Consider the following 24,852-nt stretch of genomic DNA (forward strand, 5'->3'; position numbering starts at 1 on the left):
CTAAAGATGTCATTTACTATTAATTTTTTATTACTAATATTTTTATGTTCCAGTAAATATGTTCCTCCAAAATTACCATTCACTGCTGAGCTTTGGATATTTTCTTTTGCAGTGTATTTCCCACCTTCAATGCTCAAGCCAGATCAACATTAATTCCTAAAATCTATTACATCTCTCAATATTTGAAAACTGGGTTTGAGTAATCAAAGCAGCCTTTTATTATCTTGACTTAGCTCATTAGAAAGAGTTCTACCAAAAGATGAATGACTTTACCAATCTAGCATCATCTTGTTAATATTATCAGTAGGTACTAAAGGCCTTGAGTGATTATATCAAATAACCACAGTTACCACAGTTTCATATTTTGAGGTTTACTCACATATTTTCATTACTAAAGTATTTTATCCAACTTTTTTTTTTAACAATTATAGCCAATTTGGTTGGTTTAATGTCACTGGTATGTTCTTTTATATTTCTCTAAGTTGATTGAAGTCTACTGTTCTTTCTCATCTTTGCTCTCTAGTTTGATCTTTTAAAAAAAATAATAAATTTATTTATTTATTTATTTTTGGCTGTGTTGGGTCTTCATTGCTGTGCACAGGCTTTCTCTAGTTGTGACGAATGGGGGCTACTCTTCCTTGCAGTGTGCGGGCTTCGCACTGCGGTGGCTTCTCTTGTTGTGGGGCACAGGTTCTAGGAGCACGGGCTTCAGTAGTTGTGGTGCACAGGCTCGCTAGTTGTGGCTCACGGGCTTAGCTGCTCCGCAGAACGTCGATCTTCCCAGACCAGGGCTTGAACCCATGTTCCCCACATTGGCAGGCGGATTCTTAACCACTGCACCACCAGGGAAGTCCCCAGTTTGATCTTTTTTGTGTCTGTCACATGTAGGAACACTTATATTCTGTGCCCATGCCAGATCTCTGCCTCAGTTTATGTTTTGGAGGAAAATAATCCATGAGATTCATTGATTTGTCTATAATTGAAAACACAACTACACAACTTTTCCTTCATTGAACACTTATATCCACAATAAGTAGTTAAGAGATACTCGAAAAAATTAGATGTAAAATATGACATCAAAAATAGTAATAATGAAGGGAAGACAGTACAAATACAGGGTTTTAAAATGCATTTGAAATTAAGAGATCGGCAATGTAAAACGATGTAAAACTGCTTTATATATAAAGCAGTACCTATACTGCTTTACAAAAACCTCATGGTAACCGCAAAACAAAAATCTGTAACAGATATATAAACAAAAAACAAAAAGGAACCCAAACATAACACTAAAGATAGTAATAAAGTCACAAGAGAACAAAACAAGAGAGGGAAAGAAAAAAGGCCTACAAAAACAAGCCCCAAACAATGAACAAAATTGCAATAAGAACATACATATCAATAATTACCTTAAATGTGAATGAACTAAATGTTCCAACCAAAAGACACACCGTGGCTGACTGGATACAAAAAAAGACCCGTATATATGCTGCCTACAAGAGACTCACTTCAGATCTAGAGACACGCACAAACTGAAAGTGAGGGGATGGAAAAAGGTATTCCATGCAAATGGAAATCAAAAGAAACCCAGAGTAGCAATACTTTTACCAGATAAAATAGGCTTTAAAATAAAGACTGTTGGAAGAGACAAAGAAGGACAATACATAATGATCAAGGGATAAAATCAAGAAAAAGATACAACAACTGTAAATATGTATGTACCCAACATAGGAGCACCTAAATACACAGACAAATATTAATGGACATAAAAGGAGAAATTGACAGTAATACAATAATAGTGGGGGACTTTGATACACCACTTACATCAATGGACAGATCATCCAGACATAAAATCAATAAGGAAATCCTTGCCTTAAAAGACACATCAGACCAAATGAACTTAATTGATATTATATAGAGAGAGTATTCCACCTGAACGCAGCAAAATACATTCTTTTCAAATGCAAATGAACATCCTCCAGGATAGATCACATGCTAGACCAGAAAACAAGCCTTGATAAATTTAAGAAAATTGAAATCATATCAATCATCTTTTCTGACCACAAAGCTATGAGACTAGAAATCAACTAACTACAAGGAAAAAGCTGTAAAAAACACAAACATGTGCAGGCTGAACAAGATGCTACTAAACAAGCAATGAATTATTGAAGAAATCAGAGAGGAAATAAAAAAGAGACAAATGAAAATGAAAACACAACAATCCAAAACTTATGGGACACAGCAAAACAAGGTCTAAGATGGAAGTTTATAGTGACACAGGCTTACCTGACATTTTTCCAAAGAGGAAATGCAGATGGCCAACAGGCACATGAAAAGATGTTCAACATCACTAATCATCAGGGAAATGCAGATTAAAAACTACAATGAAATATCATCTCATACATGTCAGAATGGCTACTATCAAAAACAACACAAATAACAAATGGTGGCAAGGATGTGGAGAAAAGGGAACCCTCACACATTGCTGGTGGGAATGTAAATTGGTGCACCCACTGTGGAAAACAGTATGGAGGTTTCTCAAAAGCTAAAAATAGAACTACCATGGGACCTGGCAAGTCCACCCTTGGGTATATATATGAAAAAAAAACACAACCCACTAATTCAAAAAGATACATGCACTCCAACGTTCATAGCAGCATTATTTACAATTGCCAAGACATGGAACCAACAACCTAAGTGTCTATCAATAGATGAATGGATAAAAAAAGATGTGGATGTTGTAGAGGGAAAACTAACACACTATTGTAAAACAATTATACTACAATAAAGATGTTAAAAAAAAAAAAAAAAAAAAAAAAAGATGTGGAGTATATACACAATGGAATACTACTCAGCCATAAAAAAGAAACTAGTGAATATAACAAAAAAGTAGGCTCACAGATATAGAAAACAAACTAGTGGTAACCAGTGGGGAGAGAGAAGCGGGGAGGGTCAGTATACAGGTAGTGGATTAAGAGTTGCAAACTATTAGGTATAAAATAAGCAAAAGGATATATTGTACAACACAGGGAAAATAGCCAATATTTTATAATAACTATTATATAAATTAAACCTTTAAATATTGTGAATCACTATATTGTATACCTGTAATATATAATATTGTACAGCAAATATTCTTCAATTAAAAAAATAATAAAATGCAAAAAAACCCCACAAACCTTAATGGTTAGGACTATATTGTCTTCACACGAGCTGCCTAAATTTGAAACCAGGATCTGTCACTTCGTTAGCTATGTGACCTTGAACAAGTTCCTTAACTCCCTCAGCCTCAGTTTATCTGCAAAATGTAAACATCACCTATTTTTATCACTTACGCTTTTTGAATTTTTTTTTAACCATTCTGTCTTGATTCTTGTTTGTCTCAATATTTTTTCTCAGTCTCAGTGGAATTTTCATCTCTCCAAACTAATTTTCAGAACTTAGTCCTCTAGCTTAATTTCCCTATCCAGACTTCGTTTCTGTACCTTCTCATTCCATGACTTTAAAAATCATGTTTATGTTAATGATTTCCAAATATACAGCTCCTGTTGCAATATTTTTCCTAAACTCCAAACTTATGTATCCAACTAACAAGCTGATATTCTGACTTAAATGTCTTTTAGGTGGCTCATACTTAACACAGCCCAAAGCAAACTTTTTTAAAAAATGATTTTCAGTCCTTCAAAGCTTAATCCAAGTTACCATCATGTTTTACTTGGATTATTACAGTACTGGTTTGCCTTCTCTCTTCTTCTACCCTTGACCCTCTCCAGTCTATTCGTCACACAGCAGTCAAAATGATCTGTTGAACAGTTAAGCCTGATTATATCATTTTGCTAAAAGCCCTTCATAGCTTCCCATTTCATTCGTCATAAATGTTCAAGTTCTTTCTGCACGGGTCAGCAAATTCTTAAAGGGCCAGAGAACAAATATTTTAGGCTTTGCAGGCCAAATAGATTTTCTTGCAACTACAGAACATTACTATGCTATATCTATATGCAAATAGTATTAAGATTCTAAACTGCTATGTCCAACAAAAATCATTGTATTTTCTGAAGTATCCACAAAATTTATAAAACAAACAGTATTAGTTTGGTTTATAATGCTTAGTACTTTTCATAGTAGTTTAATAAATATTTGCTGAATAAAATACATAAGTAAAAGGCCCAGATTTATACATTTTTACAAAAAAGATTATGGCAAGAACATTAAACTAAAAGTTAATTTCTTCCGTAAAATGTATAAAACAATTAATAGTGGACTTACTTTAGACTACTGATTCTAATTTCCGCACTCTCAGTGAGTTTCTTCATTTCTTCTTTCCACCTACAGGCTGCCTTCTGCTGAGTTGCTAAGAGATGCCTCAGTTCAACTGTGGAATTTCGATTACTGTCTTCCATCTCTCTTAACTGAACTTCAAACCCATGTTCTTTTATTGAAAATTCATGCTCCATCGTACTGATCTAAGGAATAAAATGAACACAGTATTTTTTCTTTTCTGTTTTTCTAGGAGATATAATGATCAATGATACATACAGAAGGAATCATTTTTTTGTGTCTGTGGCATAGAAATATTTGGATGAGAAACCTACATAAAAATTAAGTTTATAATTTGTCTCCATCACAGATGAAGACTTATCCTATTTTATAACATAAATTTAATGAAACCAGAATTATGATGGACTACAAATTTTTCACCACTTTCCCCAACACCTTAAATGCCAGTAGGAAAAAAGTATACTATCTGAAATAAAGCTGCTCTCATCATCTTTTACTTTTGTTGCCAGAATCCACAGAAAATATTCATGCTCTCAGTAACTGAAAGTTGGGCTTAAATGGAAGCCATTTGTTTTTAAAACACAAGAAGTGTTCATTGGTTTATTATAAAGGATACAACTCCCACACAGTCAAATAGAAGAGACACACCAAGCAAGGTATGGATGTAGGGGGAGTGCGGAGCTTCCACGCCCTCTCCAAGTATGCCATCCTCCCAGCACTCTGATGTGCTCAGGAGAAGCTCATCTTAGAAGCTCCTCAAATCACTTTTGATTTACATACTAAAGTTCAGATTGTCTTTCAAAGGGTAGGAATTCCTTTACCACTTCAGTTACAGTATAAATGAACAATGTATTTTGTTTTTCAGGAAAAGACTACAGTGATTTTCAGAAACTCATATGGAAATGTCTTCAGTTATTTCTAGGTTATTTATGTCATTATAGTAAAAATACCTTAATGCAGAATGAACATACAAATAAATGCTCTTTAGATACCCTAAAAGCTTTCTCAGCTGGGTTCTGGGAGAGAATTAAACCTAATGTCCTAAAGTACCCAGTGTATGTAGTGAACTGTCTGCTTTTGTATGCAGCTAGAATGAAACTACCTATTACCATACTTCAGGCAAATGAGGAAATAGTTAAATAGTTACAAGAACAATTTCTTTGGTGCACTCTCAGGCCATCTTTATCTTGCTACGCTAAAGAAATAAAGAATACCTATCTTGTTATATTCTAATGTGATTTAAAAATGGTCACAGCTGGAATAACTTCTAGTGATTGATTAAATATGGCTGCTTTTAAACTCAAAAAAGAATGAATAAGGAACTCGATTTTACCAATTCAAAAACACCAAAGAAAACTCAACAACAGCTAAACCCATGGCTCATGGGGGAAAACTGCAAACATCCTGTCCTCACTACCCCTGCTAAATGCAACATCTTCCTAAAACTCTTAAATTTGTTTTCTCAAATGGTACGCAAGTAGAAATTTGACTTTATAAACACTGGCACCGGAAAAAACTTTGGATTTATTAATTGTGTATTATATTACGGCTGTGCAAGCCTCCTGAGGCTCCGTAACTCTGCTCGATTTAAACAATTTTTGAATTACTGAATTCTACAAATTTAGAATTGAATATCCTTCCCTGCCTCAATCTCCACTTTCTCTGGAGAAGCCATGGTTCTGATATTTTAAGTGGAAGTATTTAATTCTGTCTCTGTCTCTCTCACACATGTATTCAAAACTGATCTATGCATCTATATAGCTTTAGCATTCTTCCTGCCTACTTAACTCCCCATTTCCACTTGGAAAATCTATTTGCAGTTTGACAAGCTTTTTTCTACGGTCCTTCATGATAACCTGTTTCTAATTCTACAAGCTTGTATTATGCTACTATTCCCTTCTCTTTCTGTTTCTGCCACAATGCCTTCTCATTCTTGGCTCTTTTCACATGTTGTTCCCTTTTCCTGGAATAATCTTTCCCCTCCTGATTATCTTAGTTATCTCTAGTCAACTTTTAGAATTCAGCTCAATACCATCTATCTAGAAAAAGCTCTCATAGTGCCCCACGCTTTTCCTAAAGGGCATTTATTAGTTTGCAAAGATACATTTAAAGTTTTCCCACCTCCATGCAAATAAGTTTTTAAAGATGGGGACCATGTCTTTTTTGTTTACTATTACATTTTCAGCACCTGAATCATAGTAAGGATGTCAAAACATATCTGTAGACTGAATAAATGATAGCTTTCTGGTATCAAAATTTAGTCTTCAAACAAACCCCAGATCCTTCAGCTGATGCAATTCCAATTGTTAAACTGGACAGGTCTACGCTGATGTTGGAAGGACCAAAACAACCATGTCTTCTATAACAACAAAAGTCTTACTAATGATTCAATTCAGAATGCTGGGTTGGAAAAAAGGATTTATGGTCTCCTTCCCTTCTTTTGTGTCCTTCCTCTGCAGAAAACTACTCAAAAGTAGACAAGATTGCTAAAAACTATCCATTTCCTAATTTTATATTTTTATGAGGGGTATTCAGACCACAGAGATATGGAGATCCTTTTCAGAAAGAAGGGAGGAGGAGTTAGGAAAAGAGAAAGCTGGGGCGGAAAGGACAGCAGTGGCTTTAAGATAAAATGAAAACTTCATATAATAAGTTGTTAAGGTTCTTAGTCAGCTGACCTCTCAACATCCAACTGTCTTGATCTTTTTGGCTCCTTTCAGTTTATCTATGAAAAATCACACTCTTTTTCAAGTGGGAGAAAAGCCGCAAAGTGTAGTGCTAGATTCCTATGTTGTCAAAGAAGGAATCGGCTACAAAGGAGCAATTTATCTGACAGCCCTCCTCCATAAAATAGAATTACAGCTATCTAGTTAGTTCAGAACTTTTGTCCCTTATTTACCAATGATTCTTCTCTTAAGCCAGATGCAGACTTGGCACAAAGGGAGCATTTTTGGTAGATAACCTTTCTGTCATCTTTTTGTTTTCCAAGAAACATCAGTTACTATCCTGAATGGTTAAAGATAGAACAGGTGCAGTATCAAGTGGGGAAATTCATCATTAATAGTTTTGTTATTAATCCATATGAAATTTAAAATATAAGATGAAGATTTAACATTTTTTCACCAAAGTACATTGACTTTTTAAAAAAATTATGTAAATGTTTCAGTGTGGAAACTTTCAAGCATACACAAAATAGAAAGACTATTACAATGAATCTCTATACGCTTATCACCTAGCTTCCATAATCATCAAACCCATAGCCACTCTTTTTCTATCTATAATCCTACCCACTTTTCTCTGCCAAGATTTATTTCTCTCTCTTACAATGAGGTACATGAATCTTAAGGATACAACCAACTTTTACATGTATACTGACATACCAGAGTCACCACCCAGATTTAGGTACCACAGGAGGCTCTCTCACATGCCCTTCTAATCAATATTCACCCACCTAAAATGTAACCATTATTCTGATCCCATCCTTATAGGTAATTATGCCCATTCTTCACTTTCATATAATTAAATTAATAGACTATAAGCTTTTTTATGTCTGGCTTCTTTGTCCAACATTATGTCTATGAGGCTCACCCACCATTGCTTATAGACATAGTTCATTTTTTTCTTCTATTCCCATACATGAACATACCACAGTTTATTTATATCGTCTCATGTTGATGGACATTTGAGTTATTTTCAGTGCTTTGATATGATTAAAACTTCTATGGATATTCTTATATACATGTTTTGATGAACACAAGCACTCATACCTGTTGGGTATGTAGCCAGTATTATTATTTGGCATAGTATGCATGTATGTCCAGCTTTAAAAGATACTGCCAAATGGTGGTTGTACCAATTTACACTCCCCAAAATAACATGAAAGTACCAGTTGTTTTACAACTTTGCCAACACTTGATATTGTCAGTTTTAAAATTTTAGCCATTCTGGTGGCTATACAGTACTACCTCATTATAGGTTTAATTATATTTCCCTGACAGATAATGAAGTTGAAAATTTTTTCATATATTCTCTTTTATAAAGCATCTATTTAATTCTTTTGCCCATTTTTGGAAATGGGGTGTCTGTTTTCTCCTGATTGTTAAACGTTTTTTCCTTATTATTTCCTTATTAATTGGTGAAAGTTTTTATATTCTAGAAGTGAATCCTTTTTCTTTTTTGGTTGTACGTATTATAAATTCTTCCACTCTTCACTCTCTCAATGGTGCTTCTTTTGATGACTTAAAAATCTTAATTTTAATGAAATCCAATTCATCTATCTTTTCATTATAATCAGTTCTCTTTGTGTTGTTTAAGAAATTCTTTCTTAAGGTCATGAAGATTTTCTCCTTAAGTTCCATCATTTAATATTTCACATTTAGGTCTACAAGTTAGCTCAAATCAAGTTAAATGTATGGTGTGATATAGGGGTCAAGGTTTATTTTTAAAATATAGACCCAGCTGATCTATTATTATTGTAGCATGATTTATTGTAAAGATCTAGCATTATTTGTCATAAAGATAATTCTTTCTCTATTGAACTTGCGTTGTACCTTTGTTATAAATGAGGTGATTATGAAAAAGTGGGTTTGTTCCTGGACTTAATTTTGTTCCATTGATCAGGTAGATTATTCTTATATAGATTACACACTATCTTAATTACTATACCTTTATATCAAGTCTTAATGTCTGGTAGTGTGACTTTGCCCCTTTGTTTTTCAAAGATTTCCCATGGTCTACAGCACAAAGCACAAGCTTCTTTGCATGATATGTAAGGGTCTCTTTTTCAGAGTTCAAGCTTTTATAAATAACCACAGTGTTTGATACTTGCAAAAGGAGGCATTCAATAAATATACACTGATATGAATTAGGTTGGAATGTGAGTTCTTATGAGAGCTCATAATAACAAGAAAAAAGTGAAACACTAATGTTACCACCCCATATCCTTACTACAAAACTGGAAAATATATAGAGCTTTATCATAAAGAGTTAATGCCACTTTTTACAAAAGTCACATGGAATGGGGAAAGGCAAGCAACATGTTGATGGTGATATCTGTGCTTGAAACTCCCTCAAACAGGTTATCATGTTCCTATTGCCAAACCATGTAAGCATTAAAGAAGGGGGGAAGGAGAGAGAAAATAAAAGGGAATTTTCTTCCAGAGGAGATTTTTGTCCCTTGCTTTCTTCCTGTCATGGAATTTTTAGACTACCTATGAGGGATTCTCAGAGCATACTGTACCATCCGCTATACAGCTAGTTTTAAGAGTTCTATTTTCGAGAGGCTATTATGGAGGGAAAAGAGAGGACGGCAGTCTGTAAAGTTATCTAATCTATAGTTTTGCTAGCACTGCTTAAATTGCTTTGGCAGGAATATCAGTGCATTTCATGGTTGGAAAAGAACTTTTTTTTCGTGTGAAAGCAATCATTTTCAAGTATGCTTGCCAAGTTCTACAATAAAGAAAAGACTGGCTAACACTCTGCATTATGATTTAGTGCTATCTGATGAGAAGGCAAAAAAAAAAAGACCTTAAAAATGTTTTACTAGGTCTCTGTGAATATTCTCTATATTTTGATTTTCACAAGTACACATTTAATTCTAACTAGTTTTGAAAACACCTTTAATTTGGCTTTTTTTTGAGCCTCGAGAGCAATCTTCCTTAAATCCTCAGTCTGTTTCTGTAACTGTTCATTTTCCTGCTGAAGTTTCAGCCTTTGTTCACTGACAAATCCACAGTTCTCTCTCTCAGACTCCAATACATTTTGAAGTTTCTGAATCATTTCTTGGCAACGTGATATCTCTTCCGAGGAACTGAATAAAAAAACAAAACAAAAGGAACCTTTAAACTTAATGATCTGTAATAGAAGTCAAAAAGTCTGTCTATATTTTATACTGTAGACCTGTTTTCTTTGTTCTGAGCCACTTCTCCTCACTATAGACTTAAACTATGTGGTTTCACAATGTTATGTTACAACAGACAAATACGTTCAATTTAAGCAATCTTAACTAAGAATAGATAAGCTGAACTGTTATCACTCACCTAGAAAGTCAATGTGAAACCTCTTCCAAATTTTTACTAACACTGAGAATCACTGTGTAAAGAGGACTTCGAGGAGACAAACTAAAGCTAATGGTGAGGAAGGTGGAGTAGGTAATAGTCAAAACTCCTTTCATTATCAATCAACTCTGTAGGAAGACATTAGCTGACTACAATAAATTATGAATTATAATAATACCCAATTCATATTTTCCTGTTACATGTCTTAGAAACGGTTTTTATAAACTTCTGGTTGTATAAACTTCTTGCTTTATCACAGGTTAAATAGGTTATATTTATTGAACTTTCTCAACAATGGATTATTAAGTGACACAATCTCCAGAAATGTATCTTGTTTCAATATACTGCTAATTTTTATTCCTATCTTTAAAAATTTCCATCTTTTCAATCCCAGATAATCAAATACTGTGAACATACCCTGGTCAATATGTGTCACAGGGAATATATAAGGTCCTTTACCCCCATAATACGTGTAGCCCCTTCTTTCCTATCTCAACCTTGGCTGATTCCTAATGAAATGATGGATCTAGGCAAAGATTCTCAAAAAGTGCTCAAGTCAGAAAGATGCTGAGATCAAAAACAATGACACATTATGTGCTTCCAAACAGGAGTTGAAAGTATTACCATTTATGAAGCATTCTTACAAAAAAAGTGAAAGCTGAATCAGATCAAGCCTCTTGATTTAGTTATTAGTTTTTAGGAACTGCATGGGGCAGGAAATAAGGTAAATGACACCACATGTATGCATATAGGCAGAGGAAAATCTACAACAAATTATTTCAATTATTTCAACAAATTATTTATAAGAAAAAAATAGAGAAAGGAGGAGATTCTTAGAGAAAAAAAATATATATATATCCATCCCCATATGTACACATACACACCACCTTTCCTTTATCCATTCTTCTGTCAACAGGCACTTAGGTTGTTTCCATATCTTGGTTATTGTCAATAATACTGACTGCAATGAACATGGGAGTGCAGATATCTCTTTGAAACAATGATTTTGTTGCCTTTGGATCTATACCCAGAAATAGGATTGTTGGCTCATATAGTAGGTTCTATTTTTAATTATTTGAGGCACCTCCATACTGTTTTCCATAGTGGCTGTACTAATTTACATTTTCACCAACAGTGTAGAAGGGTTCTCCCTTCTCCACATTCTTGCCAAAACTTGTTATCTTGTCTTTTTGACAACAGCCATCCTAAAAGGTGTGAGGTAATACCTCACTGTGGGTTTGATTTGCATTTCCCTGATAATAAGTGATGATGAGTACATTGTGATATATCTATTGGCTGTCCATGTCTTCTTCTGGGAAAAATCTGTTCAGGTCCTTTGCCTAATTTATGTGTTTGTTTTTTTGTTGTTATTGTTGTTATTGAGTTGTTAAGTTTCTTACATATTTTGGAAATTAACTCCATATGAGATGTATTATTGGCAAACATTTTTTCCTATGTCATAGGTTGTCTCTTCATTCTGTTGACTGTTTTCTTTGCTATGCAGAAAGTTCTTAGTTTGATGTAATTCCACTGGTCTATTTTTGCTTTTGTTACCTATACTTGTGGGGTCATATTCAAGAAAACCGCTGCCAAGACCAACGTCAAGAAGCTTTTTCCCTAAGTTTTCTTCTGGTAATTTTATAGGTTCAGAACATACATTAAGCCTTTAATCCATTGTGATCTTATTTTTGTACATGGTGTGACATAAGGGTCCAATTTTTCTTCATGTGGATATCCAGTTTTCCCAGCACCATTTATTGAACAGACTATCCTTTCTCCATGTGTGTTCTTGGCACCCCGTCAAAGATCCACTGACTACAAATGTGTGTATTTATTTCTGCACTCTCTACTCTGTGCCATAATCTAAACATCTGTTTTATGCCAGTATTGTACTGTTTTGATTACTAAAGCTTTGTAATATATTTTGAAATTAGGAAGTGTGATGCATCCAGTTTTTTGTTCTTGCTTCAGACTGCTTTGGCTATTCAGAGCCTTTTGAGGTTCATTATGAATTTTAGGACTTTTTTCTATTTCTGTGAAAACACCATTGGAAATTTGATAGGGATTTCATTGATTCTATAGATGGCTTTGTGTAGTATGGACATTTTAACATTATTGCTTCGTTCAGTTTATAAACACATCTTTATATTTATTTGTGACTTTGTCAACTTACTTCCTCAATGTTTTTTAGTTTTCAGTGTACAGGTTTTTCACTTCCTTGGTTATAAATTCATTCTAAGCATTTTATTCTTTTTGGTGGTATTATAAATGGAATTGTTAATTTCCTTTTCATATAGTTTGTTGTTAGTAAATTCATGTAGTTGTTCTAATGGCTTTGTGGTTGAGTCTCCAGTTTTCAATATATGGGATCATGTCATCTGTAAACAAAGACAATTTTACTTCTCTTCCAATTTAGAAACATTTTATATTTTCTTCTTGTCTAATTTCTCTAAGACATACAGTATTATGTTGAATAGAAGTGGCAAGAGTGGGCACGCCTGTCTTTTTATGATCTTTAAAAAAAAACTTTCAGCTTTTCACCACTGGGTATGACATTAGTTGTGGGCTTGTTATATATGGCCTTTACTATGTTGAGGAACATTTCTTCTACATCTAATTTGTTGTGAGTTTTTATTACGAATTATATTTTGTGAATACTTTTTCTGTATCTATTGAAATGATCATATGAATTTTATCCCTCATTCTTTAACGTGGTGTTGTATCACATTTATTGATCTGTGTATGTCAAAAGCATCCTTGCATCCTAGGTTTTAATCCCACTATAATCCTTTTAATACACTTGATTTTTTTTTTTTTTTTAGGATTTTTGCATTTATGTTCATCAGGGATATTAGCCTGTAATTTTATTTTCTTATAGTATCTTTGTCTTGCTTTGGTATCAGAGTAATGTTGGCCTCGTAAAGTGAGTTTGGAAATGTTCTCTCTTTTTCAATTTTATGAAACAGTTTAAGAAGGATTGGCATTAAATCCTCTTTAAATGTTTGGTAGAATTCATCAGTGAAGCCATCTGGTTCTCAATATTTCAAAAATCCAAGAAGGTTTTTGATTACTGATTCAGTCTCCTTAAGAGTAACTGGTCTGTTCAGATTTTCTATTTCTTGTATGGTTGTATGTTTCTAGTAATTTATCCATCTCTTCATGGTTGTCATACTTGTTGGCATATCATTGTTCATAGTAGTCTCCTGTGGTCCTTTATATTTGTGTGGTATCAGTGGTAATGTGTCCTCTTTTATTTCTGATTTTTATTTATTGAGTTTTCTCTCTTTTTTTCTTAGTCTAGTTCAGGGTTGTCAATTTTGTTTATCTTTTTAAAACACCGAGTCTTAGTTTGGTTGATCTTTTCTATTTTTTTAAAAAATTCTCTATTTCTGTTCTAATCTTTGTCATTTCCTTCCTTCTCCTAACTTTGGGCTTAGTTTTTTCTTCTTTTTCTAGTTCCTTAAGGTGTAAAGTCGGGTTGTTTATTTGAGATCTTTCTTTTTTTTTTTTTTTTTTTTTTTTTTGGCGGTACGCAGGCCTCTCACTGTTGTGGCCTCTCCCATTACGGAGCACAGGCTCCGGACGCGCAGGCTCAATGGCTATGGCTCACAGGTGTAGCTGCTCCGCGGCATGTGGGATCTTCCTGGACCAGGGCACGAACCCGTGTCCCCTGCATCGGCAGTTGCTACTCTCAACCACTGCGCCACCAGGGAAGCCCTTTCTTTTCTTAATGTAGGGCATTTATCACTGTAAACTTTCCTTTAAGAACTGGTTTTGCTGCATCCCATAAGTTTGGTATATGTTGTTTCTATTTTTGTTTGTCTCACGATATTTATTGATTTCCTGTTTGATTTCTTCTTTGACCCACTGGTCGCTCAGAAGTGTGATATTTAATTTCCACCTATTTGTTAATTTTTCAATTTTTCTCCTGTTACTGCATTTCAGTTTCATACCATTATGATTGGAAAAGATACTTGATATAATTTCAATCTTCTTAAATTTGCTAAGACTTACATTGTGGCCTATCATATGATCTATTCTGGAGAATGTTCTGTGCGTGCTTGAGAAGAATGTGTACTGTGTTGCTGTTGTATAGAATATTGTTAGGTCTATTTGTTCTTTAGCATTGCTCAAAAGTGCTGTTTTCTTATTGATTTTCTGCCTGGAAGATCCACCTATTGTTGAAAGTGAGGTATTGAAGTTTCTTAGTATCATTGTTTGCTCTCTATTTCTCCCTTCAGTTGTTAATATTTGCTTTATTATACTTAGGTGCTCTGCTGTTGAGTACATATACTGTTATGATTGCTATTTTCTCTTGACAAATTAACCCTTTTATCATTATAAAATGACCATCTTTGGCCTTGTGACAGTTTTTTACTTAAAGTCTACTTTGTCTGATATAAGACACCCTGCTATCTTTTGGGTACCCATTTGCATGGACTATCTTTTGCCATCCTGTAACTTTTAGTCTATGTGTTTCCTCATATTTAAAATCAGTCCCTGTAGGCAGTGTATAGCTGGAACTTGATTTTTAATCCATTGAGGCTTTCTATGTATTTTGATTGGAGAATTTAATTCACTTACATTAAAAGTCATTATTAATAGGTAAGGGCATAACTATTGCCATATTGTTAATTGTTTTCTGTTTTGTAGTTCCTTGGTTCCTTTATTATTATTTTGTTGTCTTCTTGTTGATTTTTGTACTATGCTTTCATTCCCTTATCATTTGTGTACCTATTACACATTTTTTCTTTGTGATTGGCATGAGGCTTACATGAAACATCTTAGAGTTAATCTGTTTTAACCTGGTAACAACTTCAATCACATAAAAATCTCTATAATTTTACTTCTCTTCTGTCTCACATTTTATGTTACTGATGTATAATTTACATCTTTTTATACTGTATATCCATTGACACATTATTGTACCTACTGTTATTCAAAAAATTTTTTACCTTTTAACTTCTATACTAGAGTTAAAAGTGATTATGTACCACCGTTACAGTGTTAGAGTATTCTGAATTTGACTATATTCTTATCTTTACAACTAAAGGTTTATACTTTCATGTTTTTACGTTGCTAATTAGTGTCCTTTCATTTCAACTTGAAAAACTCCCTTTATTATTTCTTGTATAATAAGTCTAGTGTGATGAACTTTATCCCTTTTTTTTCTGGGAAAGTTTTTATCTCTACTTTGTTTCTGATGGAGAGCTTTGCTGAGTATAGTATTCTTGGTTCCTAGTTTCTTCTTTCAGCGCTTTGAATATATTATGCCACTCTCTCATGGCCTGCAAGATTTCTTCTGAGAAATCCATTGATAGTTTTATGCAGGGGTTGAGGGAGTCCCTTGTATGTGATGAGTCCCTTTTCTCTTCCTGTTTTCAAATTCTCTTTTTTTCTTTGACTTTTGACATTTTGATATAATGTGTCAAATGAAGCTCTTGATGTTCACTCTGTTGTTTTTTGGTCATCATGGATCTGGATGTTCATTACTCTCCCCAGATTTGGGAAGTTTTGTTATTATTTCTTTAAATAAACTTCCTACCCCTTTCTCATTCTTTGCTTCTTCCAGGATTTTCATAATGTGGATACTGATTCACTTCAAGATGTCCCATAAATCATGTAGGTTTTCTTCACTCTTTTTTCATTTTTTTCTTTTCTTCTCACTGCATGATTTCAAATGACCAATCTTCGAGTTTGCTGATTTTTCTTCTGCATGACCAAGTCTGCTGATAAAGCTCTCTATTGAACTTTTCAGTTCAATCACTGTATTCTTCAGCTCCAGGATTTCTGATTGGTTCTTTTATGGTTTCAATTTCTTTGTTAAACTTCTCATTTTGTTCATGTATTGTTCTCCTGATTTCATGTAGTTGACCATCTGTGTTCATTAAGCTCCTTAAGACAATTATTTTTAATTTTTTGTCAAGAAGTTCATAGATCTCCATTTGTTTTGGGTTGATTACTAGAGCCTAATTAGTTTTCTTTGGTGGTGTCATGTTTGCTTGATTCCTTGTTGCTATCTGTGCATTTGAAGGAGCAGACTCCTCTTCCAGTCTTTAGACTGGTTTTGGCAGCTAAAGACCTCCTGTCTTGTCTCCGAACTGATGGGACTGCCTCTGGGATCACAGCTAAGCAGGACTGAAACCATGTCATGTGGCTGTTGCCAAGTCCATGGTTGGCAGACCTGTAACCAGGGGTGCAGTCAGGTGTTGTGTCTGTTAGGATTCTAAGGTGCTCCTGTCATGTTCACTGGGATGTCCTGTGGGAAGGCAGAACTGCTTCTGGACTGTGGTAGGGTGGGACGAGAGCTGGGTCACAGACTGCTTCAGGGATCATAGTCAGGTCTGAGGCTTGTAATGGGGGCCTCAAATGGAGTGGCTTCTGCTGGGTCCCCTGGGCGAATCCCTGGCCATGTAAGACTGCCTCAAATTGTGGTAGAACAGGGCTGGATCCATGTCTTGTGGCTTCTGTTGGGTGTGCAGTATGGTCCGTCACTGGCAGACTTGTTACCAGGGGCACAGTCAGGTGTGGCTTCCAAATGGGTCCACTAGGGTTCCCGTGAGGTTACTGGGCTGGTTCCTGGGTGGGCAGCATTATGTTCAGGCTGCAGGAGAGTGGAACTGGAGCTGGGTAATGGGAATGCTTTGGGGACCACAGCCAGGTCTGAGGTTGGCAGGCCTATTACTGAGAGTGCCTATAAGGGTTTCTTGGGAAGGGGCTAGGTGTGGGACTGGGCAAGGAGGGCTGGAGCCAAATCCACAGGAAGATGGGGCTGCTTTGGGTTCATAGATGGGACCACAGTTGGAGGGCCTGCCACGGGTATGCAGGCCTGCCTCCTCATTTTCGGGCTCCACTAAGGCTTTGCAACCTCCTACCTGGATTCCAGTGCTCCCACAAAGGCATTTTTATCTATGGATGCCTGCCAAATATTTGTTTCTGTGGAAAGACATGGGCTGGGGACCTCCTATTCTGCCATACTGCTGATATCATTCCTCTTTATTTTAAAAATACTTATTACACATATTCTGCAACAGAGATCAAAACTTCATGCAGCTTAAGTAAGTTTTACTATAATAAGTAATACTCTGGGGGGAAAAGGTAGAAAAATATTCAGAATGGATAGGCCACATTGTAAATTTATCATTTTAATAGACAATATAATAAATACAAATGATGGATTATTACTGAATATTCAATACCTCTAAACTGAGTATAAAAGCAATAATTATAAGCAAGCTACTGTAATAGCTGCATAGTTAGTATGAAAAAAATGATCTTATGAACATCCTCTTTAACTGCCAGAAACAAGAAACTTAAAATAACATGGTACAGTACTGTATCTTTTCCTCCTGAAGAAATTAGTTTTCAAAAATAATCTTGAAAAAAAATTCTATTTGGTGCTAAAAAGTCTTTTTTCAACATAAGATATAATTATGAGTCCTATAAAAATAAAAAATCTGTCAAAAATTGCATGAATTCTGAAAATCCAAAAGTATAACTTACTTTATTTCAAGTTGTTTGATTTTATTTTCTGCTGTCTTAAGTCTTAGCTGAAGATCATCTTTTGAACGCTCTGCAACCAGGCATCTTTGGTGCATTTCTTCTAGTTTTCTGTAATCATTTTCATTTATTCTGCCTTCAAGGTAAATCTGTAGAAGAGGCTTATATGTATTTTCCTTGTACTTATATGTACTTATATGTATTTTTCCCTGTACTTCGCACAAGGAAATTATCTTAAGAAATTATACAGTTTAGAAACTGAAATAAATGATGAGAAATAAAAACTCATGATCATGTGTTCATCTGTCCCATTAAAATATATCAATAATTAATTTTGGTTGTTTCACACTTACAAAATAAAATGCTGAAAACTGACATATAAAGTAATTGCTTATTTTTTGAAATTATTCAGGCTCATTGTACTATTCAAATAGTTTTAATAAATGTTAGAAAGAAATATAAAATAGCTGAAATTAAAAAAATACTCTAAATGTTACCACTTGGAGACAACTGCTTTGATTCTTTGATGACCACTTTTAAGACAATTCTGTATTGCAATATTCAAAAGTACAGACACATACTGTGGTGCAATGAGTAGAACTATCTGAAAGTGAGTCCAGAATCTCATTCTAGGTTAAGGAGACAATGATCTAGCTGAAATGGGGGTTTCCCCTTCCCTAGCAGAAATGGCTGCGTTCAAGCTCTGCTTCCTGTGAGACTGGGCTTCCATCTATGACATAGAGGCTATAGCATCCCATGAACTGCAAGGTCTCCAGATTCTAGGCCGTTCACATTTTCAGACACACCCTACACGTAGGTACCCTTCAATCCAGAATGCTTGGCCAAGTAACCTGTGTCTTCTCCCACTGACAAGACTGCTTTGTCACTCCTCCTCTACAAAAAGACAGAGTATCAAAATGCCGATGCCCTGCTACTAAAATACAGACCTATACTGCAGGACCAGCAGTATTTTGACTATAGCATACTTGTCTGTGGAACAGTGAGAGAAGAGAAAGCTGTGACGTCTCTTTACCTGTTGCGTTTAGTCTTGTAGTTTTTACATTTCCCCAATAAAGCCTATTCCTTAACCTATGCCATGTGATATTAAAAAAATTCATCCCAAACCCTGATGGCAGGTCCAATCTAAATGGGACTTAGTCCTATTCCATAACAGAGGGAAACTCAGAAGGGATCAACCTTGCAGGAGTGGTGACCATGAATGACCTACCCAGAACATAATATGTATATTTCTTTTTTCTTCCCCCACAAATGGGATTATATACTATATTCGCCTTTGTAAATTACTCTTTTATTATCTGATGTTGTCATAATCTTTTTATGTCCATAATACAGATATAACATGTTTTTTATAACACATAGCTCTTTTTTGAAAATCAAACTCTGACACCATCATTTACTATTTTTTTTAACATTGGGTAAATTACTTAACCTCTCTTTGAAAGTTCCTAATGCAGCACCTAAAAGACAATTTGATTTGCTGAATCAAATTTAGCCCTTTTTCTCCCCCAAGGTATTTTAAAAGAGTGGGATATTTACTGCTAAATTTTAAAAAGTAATCTAAGTAAGAAATAAATTTCAAACCATAGACTTCTTGCAATATTCTTTCTCAAATGTCACTGGGGTAAATATTCTTTCCTATGATTAAAAATCTGTGTTTTTAAAACGGTAAAAATCATAGCAATTTATAATTTTTTGGTTATATATACTTTTTATATTTATAGATGGCCTACACCCAATAAGAGTTGGCAGAAAATTTAAAAAGAGAAGACAAAATAAAATTTAATATTGGGATGAGCTCTAAGCAAGGAATACAGTTACTTTGTAAAATTTATACCTTTAAGTAAAAAGTTCAAATAATGTGGCCACTCTTGTTAAGAAATGTATACAGGCAATACCAGTACTTAAATGCAGATTCTGAAAATATTCCAAGCAAATAAAAGCACTCACCAGGAGAATACTTATAATATAGGGGTTGCTAGTAGATAGTATGATGAAAGCAGACAGTAATGTTGAATACTTGCAGTTGGGTTTTAGGTAGTTATTTTTTCCTTTTTCTCTTTACCTTTTCTAGTTCTTCTTCCACTGCTTTTTTCTCCCTAATGGCTCGTTCAATTTGGCCTTGTTTTTCAGCACACTCCTATAAATTCAAATCATGTTGTAAATAAATATATTTGTAAAACCTTAAGAAAAATGGGGAAAAATAGAAAAGGAAAATGATATGTTCATAATAAGAATACCACACTTAATTACCCTATTTGTATAGCAGGACCATACTGATTATTAGGAAAAAAAACCAAAAACAAAAAACGCAACTCTTCAAAGATCTACCCATCTCAGGATTTCAGAGATCACCTCTGGCATAGAATGCCAAGGAGTTCTAAGTAAACATACTAGATGGAAAACAGAGGTTGAGGGATTCTGCGGAGGAAAAAAAATAAATGAGACCCCTTTCTCACATTACAGTTTTCCTTTTCATATACTCTTACCACATACTTTAAAAGGTAACATAGAACTAGACAGTGACACAACCCAATAGGATAATCTATGGCCTAAAATATGTATGGGTATATAAATTCTAGAACAGTTAATTTTCTTTTGCAAAACTTATAAGCAGCCAGTGGACATAGTAAAAATGTTTCATTAACATGAACAGAAAACATTTCTGACTCGAAAGGTTTTAATCAGTAAACTCAAACAAGCATATCAATACTCAATAAAATTTAAAATTTTGCAAATGAGACTAAAACTAAGAACAATCATTATAACGACTGGCTCTTCACAGCTATTTGTTTTTCTCTATTTATTTTATGGGTGTGGTTATTTTCTACTATTACACGCTGGATGAACCTGCTTCGCTGACAGTACACTGCTAATATTCAATTATCTTTATCATAACTATATTTTACAGAAATACTATACAACATGTTTTTAAAGTTCAAAATAAGCTTCTAAATTATGACCCCAAATTAATGAACTCTGATTATAATGAAGATCTTTAAACCTATGTTGTAAATAAGATTATTAATCTAAATTTATTTTTTATTAAGATAGAACTGTTAGTGTGTAAGATATGTAACTTTATATTTTTTAACATCTTTATTGGAGTGTAATTGCTTTACAGAGGTGTGTTAGTTTCTGCTGTATAACAAGGTGAATCAGCTATACATATACATATATCCCCATATGTCCTCCCTCTTGCGTTTCCCTCCCACCCTCCCTATCCCACCCCTCCAGGTGGACACGAAGCACCAAGCTGATCTCCCTGTGCTATGCAGCTGCTTCCCAGTAGCTACTTTACATTTGGTAGTGTATACATATTCATGCAGCTCTCTCACTTCATCCCAGCTTACCCTTCCCCCTCCTGTGTCCTCACATCCATTCTCTATGGCTGCATCTTTATTCCTGTCCTGACCCTAGGTTCTTCAGAACCATGTTTCTTTTATTTTTTGGATTCCATATATATGTGTTAGCATATGGTATTAATTGTTCTCTTTCTGACTTATTTCACTCTGTAGGACAGACTCTAGGTCCATCCACCTCACTACAAATAACTCCATTTCATTTCTTTTTATGGCTGAGCAACATTCCATTGTATATATGTGTCACATCTTCATTATCCATTCATCTATCAATGGACACTTAAGTTGCTTCCATGTCCTGGCTATTGTAAACAGCGCTGCAATGAACATTGTGCTACATGATTATTATTTTTTTTTTTTTTTAACTTTTTTTTTTTTTTTTTTTTGTGGTATGCGGGCCTCTCACTGCTGTGGCCTCTCCCGCTGCGGAGCACAGGCTCCAGACGCGCAGGCCTAGCGGCCATGGCTCACGGGCTTAGTTGCTCCGCGGCATGTGGGATCTTCCCGGACCAGGGCACGAACCCGTGACCCCTGCATCGGCAGGCGGATTCTCAACCACTGCGCCACCAGGGAAGCCCTACATGATTATTTTTGAATTATGGTTCCCTCAGGGTATGTGACCAGTAGTGGGACTGCTGGGTCATATGGTAATTCTATTTTTAGTTTTTTAAGGAAACTCCATACTGTTCTCCATAGTGGCTGTATCAATTTACATTCCCCCCAACAGTGCAAGAAGGTTCCCTTTTTTCCACACCCTCTCCAGCATTTATTATTTCTAGATTTTTTGATGATGGCCATTCTGACTGGTCTGAGGTGATACCTCATTGTAGTTTTGATTTGCATTTCTCTAATGATGAGTGATGTTGAGCATCCTTTTATATACTTATTGGCAAGCTGTACATCTTCTTTGGAGAAATGTCTGTTTAGGTCTTCTGCCCATTTTTGGATTGGGTTGTTTTTTGATATTGAGCTGCATGAGCTGCTTGTAAATTTTGGAGATTAATCCTTTGTCAGTTGCTTCATTTGCAACTATTTTCTCCCGTTCTGAGGGTTGTCTCTTGGTCTTGTTTATGGTTTCCTTTGCTGTGCAAAAGCTTTGAAGTTTCATTAGGTCCCATTTGTTTATTTTTGTTTTTATTTCCATTCCTCTAGGAGATGGGTCAAAAAGGATCTTACTGTGATCTATGTCATAGAGTGTTCTGCCTATATTTTCCTCTAAGAGTTTTACAGTGTCTGTCCTTACATTTAGGTCTTTAATCCATTTTGAGTTTATTATTGTGTATGGTGTTGGGGAGTGTTGGAGCTTCATTCTTTTACATGTAGCTGTCCAGTTTTCCCAGCACCACTTACTGAAGAGGCTGTCTTTTCTCCACTGTATATTATCTTTATCAAATATAAGGAGATCATATGTATGTGGGTTTATCTCTGGGCATTCTATCCTGTTCCATTGAGCTCTAGTCACACAAGCACTCTTTCCTTCCCTTCTTTGCCTACTCATCCTTGAGTACTCATTTCTTTTAGAAAGACTGTCGTTCTTTTCCCACCATCATGTATACTTTTTCTTTCTTCTTCGTCTCTCAGATGAACTCAGCATATGGTATCAGCTACAGATGGATGCTTCAACAGCACCCTGTGCATTCTTTGTCCCAAAAAGGTAATCACAGTAAAACGTGATAAATGCCATCCATCTTTCCTACTAGACCATAAGTTCCAAGACTGCAGATAACACGTTTACCTTTGGTTTTTATTCTTTTCCTAGTATCTATTACAATTCCTGGTTTAATAAGTATCTTCTGAATAAATGATTGTGCAGTAATATGTAACCTGTAAAGAAGATGTGGCACATATATACAATGGAATATTACTTAGCCATAAAAATGAACGAAATTGAGTTATTTGTAGTGAGGTGGATGGACCTAGAGACTGTCATACAGAGTGAAGTAAGTCAGAAAGAGAAAAGCAAATACCGTATGCTAACACATATATATGGAATCTAAAAAAAAAAATTGTTCTGAAGAACCTAGGGGCGGGACAGGAATAAAGAGGCAGACGTAGAGAATGGACTTGAGGACATGGGGAGGGGAATGGGTAAGCTGAGACGAAGTGAGAGAGTGGCATGGACTTATATACACTATCACATGTAAAATAGATAGCTAGTGGGAAGCAGCTGCATAGCACAGGGAGATCAGCTAGGTGGTTTGTGACCACATAGAGGGGTGGGATAGGGAGGGTGGGAGGGAGACGCAAGAGGGAGGGGATATGGGGATATATGTATATGTATAGCTGATTCACTTTGTTATACAGCAGAAACTAACACAACATTGTAAAGCAATTAAACTCTAATAAAAATGTTTAAAAAAATGTATCCTGGCCTTTAAAGTAAACAATATTCAGAAGAAAATAGCAGTATAGTCTTCTAACATACCATTTGAAGGGCTGAAAGTTCTTCTGTTAGTCGAGAAATCTGTACATTGTATTGTTTTCTTGTGTTTGCAACCTGTAAATTAAGATATCTATGAATTATTTAGGTCTACAGTAAAAAAATTAACATACAATAAAAACATTTAGAATAATAATTTTGATTAAAAAAATGATAACTATTAGGGCATAAAGGATAAGCACACGATGTATTAAAGAGTCAAGAATTTATCATAACAGTGGAAGTAAGTGAATAGGATGATGTCTCCTAAAGTGTTTGTCACATTTTTGGTCTTTATAATGGGTTCTCTTTCAATTAAAATTTACCATATTAGAAATGAAAACAGAAAATTTCAAAATATTTACTTATTAAGCCCTTTATAAATAATAACTAAAGTCATTACAGGTTAACATAAAAAATACACTTTTGTGAAAATATGTGTTATTTCCCCAGAATTAAAAACATTTTAGAAGAGTGGTATTAGTTTACATTTTTGCAAATTTCCTTAATGTCTATGGCTTAATAGAAGATTGCTAGACTCTCTATTTCCAGGTTCAAGCTGTTGTGTTGTTGCATACCATCAACTTCTGGAAGATAACCCCACAGAGTCATGAGAAAATGACTGTGAAAAAAGCAAACTGTTTTACTATAATTATGAAAGTAGGTATGATTTTGCAGACCACCTGAACAATACTTTGAGATCTGCTACCACAGAGCAAGTCAGGAGAAAAGCTGAAATATACACTAAAAATGTAATTAGTAACTTTTAAGGCACTTTTGTTTTATAAACAGAAGAATATTTTTATAGTACACATATTTCAGTGCCACATTATAAGAAAAACGCTTATTTTAATTAGCATTAAATTAAATATCTTCAGAAATAGTAGAATTTATGTGTACAGAGTATTTTTAAGAATTAGTCACATCTCCTCAGGGTGGCTCCTAAGACGATATTTTTTTCTAATATTTACTCATGTTTTTAATAAATTTATTTATTTATTTTTGGCTGTGTTGGGTCTTCGTTGCTGTGTGCAGGCTTTCTCTAGTTGTGGTGAGCAGGGGCTACTCTTCGTTGCAGTGTGCGGGCTTCTCATTGTGGTGGCTTCTCTTGTTGTGGAGCACAGGCTCTAAGCGTGTGGGCTTCAGTAGTTGTGGCTCGTGGGCTCTAGAGCGCAGGCTCAGTAGTTGTGGCACACGGAGTTAGTTACTCCGTAGCATGTGG

General features: G+C 34.9%; 1 protein-coding gene across 4 annotated transcripts in view; it reads right to left on the bottom strand.

Annotated features, from left to right (window-relative positions):
* SCLT1 (sodium channel and clathrin linker 1) overlaps window positions 1–24,852 on the bottom strand; it is a 232,377-nt gene that overhangs the window by 70,661 nt on the left and 136,864 nt on the right. For all 4 annotated transcript variants that reach the window (XM_067036667.1, XM_067036666.1, XM_067036668.1 and 1 more), the window contains exons 14-18: window positions 23,637–23,708; window positions 19,915–19,989; window positions 17,835–17,980; window positions 9,892–10,084; window positions 4,264–4,460 (exon numbers count right to left, since the gene is read on the bottom strand). In XM_067036667.1, coding sequence (XP_066892768.1) covers window positions 4,264–4,460; window positions 9,892–10,084; window positions 17,835–17,980; window positions 19,915–19,989; window positions 23,637–23,708 — 683 coding nt within the window. The remainder of the gene's footprint in view (window positions 1–4,263; window positions 4,461–9,891; window positions 10,085–17,834; window positions 17,981–19,914; window positions 19,990–23,636; window positions 23,709–24,852) is intronic.

This window comes from Kogia breviceps, chromosome 6 (genome assembly GCF_026419965.1).
Source record: "Kogia breviceps isolate mKogBre1 chromosome 6, mKogBre1 haplotype 1, whole genome shotgun sequence".
NCBI lineage: Eukaryota > Metazoa > Chordata > Mammalia > Artiodactyla > Physeteridae > Kogia > Kogia breviceps.